Below are 7,226 nucleotides of genomic sequence, written 5' to 3' on the forward strand. Positions count from 1 at the left end.
CCCAGCCCCCAGTACAATGCCCACCCTCTCTCTCTCCCCCCCCCCCCCCCCCCCGTGCCCCCAGACAGGGCCCCACATGCAACGCCTCCACGCCGCACCCAAGCACCAGAATATAATAGACGCAGCGCGTGCCGCGCCGCCGGCAGTGGGATGTCTATGTGGTATATTTCGGGAAGCACAAACGAGGCTCCAAGAAGGGGTAATATAAAAAGGGAAGGAAAGGGAAGAGGGGCGGAGGAAAAAAAAGAGCCAGAAGGGAGGCCAGAATAAGGTGCACGCTGGGAGGTGAGAAACCAAACGGAGTCACAGCCGGGAAGAGCGGAGGGGACGAGGGGAGGCTGGCAAGATGCATGGCCTCCCGCTCCCGCCCCCCCCCCCCCTCACGCGTGCCACTTCCGTCTCCTCTCTCAGAAGTAACCCTCGGTCCGGAAGACCCGGTTGTAGTCCAGATCGCCGCCCGACTCGTCGGTCGACTCGGCAAACTGGAAGCGGTTGAGCACCGCATGATCCGGGCTCTCGACCATCGGCACATGCGAGCTGTCCATGGCATTGAAGGGCAGCGGGTTGATGTCGACCTCGCCGGTGACCGCCTCGCGGATGTAATCCACGGTGTTGCTGGACTCCAGGAGGTCCATGAGCTCCGGCACCTGCTGCTGGAGGATGTGCTCGTGCTCGGCCGACAGGGTGGAGAAGCTGCTCCGGCGCAGGTAGTCCGCCGACACGGAGGCCGTCTCCTGGTTGCTCACAGACCAGGCATGGGCCGACCCGAGGCTGGCCAAAGCACGCAGGATGTTCTGGTCCCGGGGGTTCAGCATGCGAGCCTCCGGCGACAGGGCGCTGACCGCCGGCGCAGAGTAGAAGGCCTCCGCCTCCGGGGAGAAGAGAGCCTGATCGCTGGCATGGGGGAGCGACGTGTCCGAGGAGCTGGGACGACGGCTCACCTCCTCGATGAAGCGCCGGCGCACGGCCAGCTGGGTCTGGGCACAGGCGTAACCCTGGCGCTCGCGCTCCATGCGGAAGAACAGCGTCGACTCGGCCTCATCAAACTCACTGCGCTGCAGCATCTTGGTCGAGGCGAAGGGAGCCATGATCAGATCCACCGAGGTGGTCGGGCGCAAGCCAAGCTCAAGGATGCGGTCCTCCTGCGCGGCGGTCTCGTTGGTGGGGAAGTGCGACCGGAAGAGATCCGCCGCGGCGGTCAGGTTGTTCAGGGACGAGGCCTCATGCGCGGCCTTGGCGAAGCGCGACGTCCGAGAGTAGGTGCTCAGCGAGGCGCGCAGATTGGCGAAGTTGTGCGGCGAGGTCTTCAGGGCCAGGTTGAAGTCCTGCAGGAAGGGCGACGCCTCGAGGGCCGGGCTGCCGGTGGCCGGCCACTCCGGCATCGGGATCTCCTTGGTGACCGGGGCATTGACAATGCCATCGGCCGAGGCGCCCGAGCCAGCCAGCCCGCCATCGGGGCTGGTGACCCCATTCGCCGTGTTCAGGGCCACGGTCAGCTGCTCCGGATCCAGCAGCCCACCAGGGAAGGCCGCGGCATCCAGCCCAGTCGCATGGGTGGCATACTGCATCAGGTGCAGCACACTCGGGGCCGCGGCGCCGGCCGAGGCAGCCTCAACACCGGCATCGGTCGAGAAGAGGGACATCTGCTCGTCGGTCGGGCAGCCAAGGGACCGGTGCAGCTGGAACATCTCGGCCGTGGAGTAGGCCAGACGCCGGTCGGTGGCCGAGGCAAAGCCCGGGAACCGGTGGTCCTCCTCGCGCAGGAACGGACGATGCTGCACCAGCACATCGAGGATGTCCTCCGCCAGGAACCCATACAAAGCATCAACCAGGCTGACCGGCAGGGCCGCCATGGAGGGAGCCTCATTCACCCGGGCCGACAGGGCCTCCAGCTGCTCGACGCTGGTCAGCGGCATGCCATCCAGCGACAGGACATTGCCGGCGCCGACACGCTGCAGGACCATCTTCAGCACCTGCTGCGGGGTCACCAGCGAGGAGATCTGCCGAGACACCCGCGGGTCCGACAGGAGACCGGAGTGGGCCACAAAGTGCAGAGCACTGTACCGGAGCCCGGCATCGATGGCCACGGCCGAGGCCATGGCCGGATGCTCGGTCATGACCATGAGCGCGGCGCGAAGCTGCTCCGGCAGCGAGCCGGTGGCCAGGAGCGGCCCATCGGGACCCAGGGCCACCGGGCCCAGCCCCGGCAGGGTAGCCTGCGAGTCGCCGATCGAGTCGCGGAAGCGCTTGACAAAGTCGAAGTGCTGCGGGAAGAGCCCCAGCAGGGCCGACATGGCGTACGCCCCGCCGGCCGGCAGGGAGCTCGGCATGGCCAGGTGGTGGAAGGGCACCACCTGGGAAATGACGCTGCTGTTGATGAGCCCCGGGTGCAGGTCGGCCGAAGTGGCCTCCACACCATCCTCGGCCGCGGTCTGCAGGAACTTGTTGCGCACGAAGTCCGGGAACTCCTGGATCGAGCAGGAGGCCGTGTCCTGGGCAAAGGCCAGGGCGAAGTCGTGCACAAAGTTCACCGCACTCGGGCGATAGGACCCGGCCATCAGGACCGCCGTGCTCGGGGCCTGGCCCAGCAGCGGCGAACGCAGGGAGGTCCCCTGCAGGCTGGCCAGACCGGACAGCGGGCCGAAGGAGGCATACCGAGCAGCCGGATCGGCTGCAACGCCGGCCGGCATCTGCCGGATCAGATCCTGCACCAGGCCCGAAAGCGAAGCCTTGGTATTGAGCTGGCGCATGCGGGTCTCCACGTCATCGAGCTTGCACCCGGCCAGCAGGGCCAGCATGGCGCCCGAAGCCTTGGGAGCCGGCCGGCCGATCAGCGACTCGAAGGCCGTCGGCGTGTTGATGCCGGAGGAACCGTGGACACTGTCCCAAGTGCTGTCGGCCTCGGACTCGCTGGAGTCGAAGAGCGCCAGCCCGGTGTAGCGACTGCCCGAGGCACCGGCGGGCGCATCGCCCGGCGTGGAGAACGACTTGAGGGCACGCCCGCTCGGGACACCCCACGAGCCATGCGAGGCGCCATCCGACGCGAAGGAATCCTCGCCGGACGACGAGGAGGACAGGAAGAAGGCGGAAGTGGCCTCGTGATCGAAGTCAAGCTCCCCGGCCGGGTTGGCCGAGAGGGAGGCCGTGGCGCGCTTGAGCTCCTCCTCCTCCTTCGAAGGGAACTTCCGATCGACGAAGTTCCGGGGGTTGACATCCGGCGGGGGGATGACCGGCAGGGACTCCGAATCCGGGGTCAGGACATCCAGCGCGTAGCCGGTGCTGGTGAGCAGCCGGCGCGCCGTGCCAGCCGGCGCCGAGAACATCGGCTCGCCATTCGGCATCTTCGGAATGATCGGGCCAAACACATCGGAGTCCATGTCATCATCGATATCCCGCTGGATGGGGGGCGGCAGCGGGTCCGTATCGTTGAAGGTCGGATCGGCATAGTCATCGGCCGTCGAGTAGTCCAGACGGTCCAGCAGCGAGAAGAACTGCTGCATCAGGCGGGCATTGCTCAGCTGGTTGGCCGGGACATGGGGATCCGCCTCGTACTCCTTGAGCGAAGCCGACACCGACCCCGGCAGCCGGGGGAAGTCCAGCACCGAGTGCAGGCCGGCCGTGTCGCGGAAGGGGCTGATGGTGGCCGCATCGGTCGGGGCATTGGCCTGAGACAGGCGCCGGGCCACCTCCATCGGGTGCATGCTGCTCTCCTCCAGCAGGGCACGGAACTCCTCGGTCGGGGCGAGCCCCTGGGCGAAGATGTCCGCCACCAGCTGGTTGAAGTTGACGGCAAAGAGGTCGGCCACGGAGTGGCGGTCCGAGGAGCTCAGCTCCCCGCCCAGGGGGTAGTTCTCCGGCAGGCCGGGCAGCAGCTCCGCCAGGCTGAAGGTGTCCGTGGGCTTGGCATGCGCGGCCAGGTGCGCCAGCACCCGGAGCCAGTGCGTGAAGAGGGCCGTGTTCTCCAGGTACAGAGGAGCGGTGAAGTTCAGCTCCGCACCGGGGAAGGGGCACCCCTCGCCCAGGGCCAGGCTCGATGGCAGACCGGAGGCCGGGGTGCCGGCCGCGGCGCCAGGCGCCACATCGGTCACCGGGTTGAAGCGAGTCATCTCCAGCGGGGAGGCATTGTCAAAGGCCAGGAACGGAGCGAAGGGGGTTCCCAGGCGCGGCTGCGCCGTGAAGAGGGTCCGGTTGACCGGGCCGGCGGCACCGGCCCAGCCATTCTGCTGGATGTCCACCAGGTGGCCAAGTCCGGCCACATAGGCAATCATGTCGCTGACCGACTGGCGGAATTCCTCGGCCAGCAGCAGGGCCGCCCGGCTGTTGGAGAAATCGCCGAAGGAAGCCAACAGAGCCTCATACGTGTGCAGGAAGGTCAGGTCCGGATCGAAGGCCGGGCGCCGGCTGGGCTCCGGCAGGACCAGCTCCCCGGCCTGGCGCAGGGACTCCATCTCCAGGTACAGGGCACCGGTCAGGGGGAAGGCCTCCACCAGCTTGGCCAGGGAGGCGGGCATGGCCGGCGAGGGCCGGCCACCGGTCGGCGTGACGGCCGTCGGGTCCAGCACCTGCCCCTGGGGGGTCTCGGTGGCCGAGGTGGGGCTGATGATCAGCTGCAGAGCCTGGCGCTGGGTGGCGGTCAGCTCCAGGGCATCACGCGCATCGTGGTCCCGGAAGAGGGGGCTATAATGCCCGGGGTCCGTGAGCCCGGCCAGCCAGGTGAAGGAGGACTGCTCGGAGGCCGACTGAGGGCCATCCTCGTCAGACTCGCCGGCCGTGACCAGGGGCGAGGTGGCGGCGAAGCGCGCATCGAAGGCAGCCAACGAGCCGGGAACCGTGCGGAAACCGCGAGGGGCCAGCCCGGCCCCGGTCTCGGCCGCCGCCGCGCCGGTCAGCATGCCACAATGCTCGGGCAGGGACTCGGCGGCGGTGGTCAGCTCGGCGGCGGCTCCGGTCAGCGGGGAGCTGGCGGTCGGACGCTTGGCGGTGATGACGGTGGTCAGGGCACGGACGCGCTCGGCCACAATGGCATCAGCCGGGCCACTGGGCAGCTGGACCAGGAAGGAAGCCGGGCCATCCTGGCGGAAGACCTCCGGGAACCGAGGGTAGAAGGCAGCAGCCCCATTGGCGGACACCAGCGAGGCGGCCGGCTGGCCCGAGTGCACGGCCAGGGCCGGGCCAACGAGCGACTGGTCCAGGCGCTGGATCAGCGACCGGGCAAGATGCCCGGAAATGGCCGCCGGGGCCCGGTGCAGGAAGGGATGCCCCTCCACCGAGTGAACCACATGCGCGAAGAGCAAGTCCCGGAGGAGCTCGGCGCTGGTGGCCTGGCCGCTGGAAGCCACCGGCTGGTTGAGGACCTTGGCGTACTTGGAGTTGAACAGGAACTCCAGAGGGCGGTAGGACAGGGGGTCGGTCGGCAGGACCACCGGACGCTTGAACAGGTCAAAGAGCACGCTGTCGGCCACCGGGGCCAGGGACTGCTCGGTGGCAGACGCACCGGCCTCCGAGGCCGGGGCCTTGCCGGCAGCCAGCTGCTTGAACTCCGGCCGGGCCAGCAGCCCGGTCAAGGGCTCCAGCATGGCCGCCGATGAGAGGGCCGGCGACTTGGCCAGCATCATGTTGGTCAGGATGTCAGACACCACGGCCGCCTGGGCGCCAGCCGGCAGGGCAGCCACCCGATTCAGGGTCGGCAGCATGACACCATCGAACACCTGGGCAACACGCTCCAGGCCGGTGGCGCTGTGGGCCAGGTGCCGGGCATGGGGCTTCATCGGGCTGTAGCCGTACTCCAGCAGATCAGGCCGAATGGTGCCGGGGTTGCGCAGCGAATAGCCGAGGGCCGTAGAGGCGAAGGTGTCCAGACCGCTGGCCAGCACGGAATTGACGAAAGCCACCTGGTACTGGAGCGGCGGCAGCGAGGTGTTGTAGGACACCCGGTGGTTGAAGGCCAGCTCCAGGACGTTGTCGATGTTCTCGCGGGTGATGGGCTTGAAGTCCTCGGCGAACCAGCGCAGGAGCATGGTGCTGGCGGCGGCGCGCGAGCGCTCCACCTCGAGGGCACGCTCAAGGCGCATGGCCCGGCGAGTGGCCGTGTGCACGCGCCTGGAGGGGAGAGGGGGGAGGGCATCGGGAGGGACAAGGGGAGGGTGAATGACCAGCAGGGGGAGGAGGGAGGAGGGCATCGGGAGGGCAGACGTACTGCTGGGCAAGCAGGGCCTTGTGCTTGGAGGCCCGGACACTGACCTCGGCCTGGCGGCGGGCCTTGCGCTCCAGGGCCTCAGGAGAGGTCTTGGCACGCTCCAGCTGCCGGGCCTCGCGGACCAGGCGCTTCTCGTGCATCTCCACGAGGTACTTGCGCCGCATGCGCGAGGCCTCCAGCGAGTACGACTGGTCCATGACATTGGGGTTGCCACTGGGCTGCAGGGGGGAAACCTCGTCCTGGTGGTCCGAAGAGGCGGAGGAAAGTGGAGGCAGGGGGGAGGAGGGGGGAGGGGGGAAAGAGAGGAAGAGACGTGAGCGGGCGGCGGCCTGGGTGCAATCCCGGGGAGGAGGCAGGAAGGAGGGACAGAGGAATGGGTGGAGACGGCGGCAGCCGCAACAGCAGCAACAGCAAAGACGGAGAGCAGGCCGGGGTGAAAGAGGCGGGACCGGGGCAAGAGGGGGTGGAGGAAGAAGGCACGCACACGCTTGATGTTCTCGCGAGTGCGCTGGATCAGGGTGTTGCGAGTGGCGAGCTTGCGCTCCTTCTCGGCCAGGCGCTTCTCGGCGAACTGGGCGATCGACACCGACAACGGAACACGGGCATACTGGCGGGCGTGCTCCATGGGAGCGGCGGAGGCCAGCTGGCCGGCGCGGAAAATGTTGGAGGAGAGCATTTCCGACGGAGGGGGAGAGGGGGGAGGGGGGGGGACGCGGGATCGGGCGAACAGGCGGGGGCGGGAGGGGGAGTGAGGGAAAGGGGGGCCCTCAAAGGGGGAAGGGATCACACGGGGTCACCGGGGTGTGGAACCTCGCGCGGAGACTGACAACCGGCGGCGGCCGAACCGGAGGCAGGGCGGAGCAAGGCAGAGGGAGATGTGTGGGGCACGAGGTGGTCAGCAGGTGACGGTGACAGCGCGGCGGCGGCGGCGACGCAAGATCGGGCAGGGTACCGGGGGCCAGATGAAGGACACCGAGGCTGGGGGCTCTCGCGTCTCGCCTTTCTCAGAGAAGGGTCAGAGGAGGGAGGG

At 68.3% G+C, this 7,226-nt stretch overlaps 1 protein-coding gene across 1 annotated transcript; it reads right to left on the minus strand.

The window, feature by feature from the left end:
* Positions 1–146: 146 nt before the first annotated feature.
* On the minus strand, positions 147–6,906 carry H696_02514 (hypothetical protein). The gene is made up of 3 exons (XM_009496422.1): positions 6,681–6,906; positions 6,197–6,435; positions 147–6,099 (listed from the first exon to the last, which is right to left on the minus strand). The coding sequence occupies exons 1-3, from the start codon at positions 6,870–6,872 to the stop codon at positions 408–410; spliced, it is 6,123 nt and encodes a 2,040-aa protein (XP_009494697.1). The 5' UTR covers positions 6,873–6,906; the 3' UTR covers positions 147–407.
* Between the last annotated feature and the right edge of the window lie 320 nt (positions 6,907–7,226).

The sequence above is a fragment of the Fonticula alba genome (assembly GCF_000388065.1).
Source record: "Fonticula alba strain ATCC 38817 unplaced genomic scaffold supercont2.3, whole genome shotgun sequence".
Lineage (NCBI taxonomy): Eukaryota > Rotosphaerida > Fonticulaceae > Fonticula > Fonticula alba.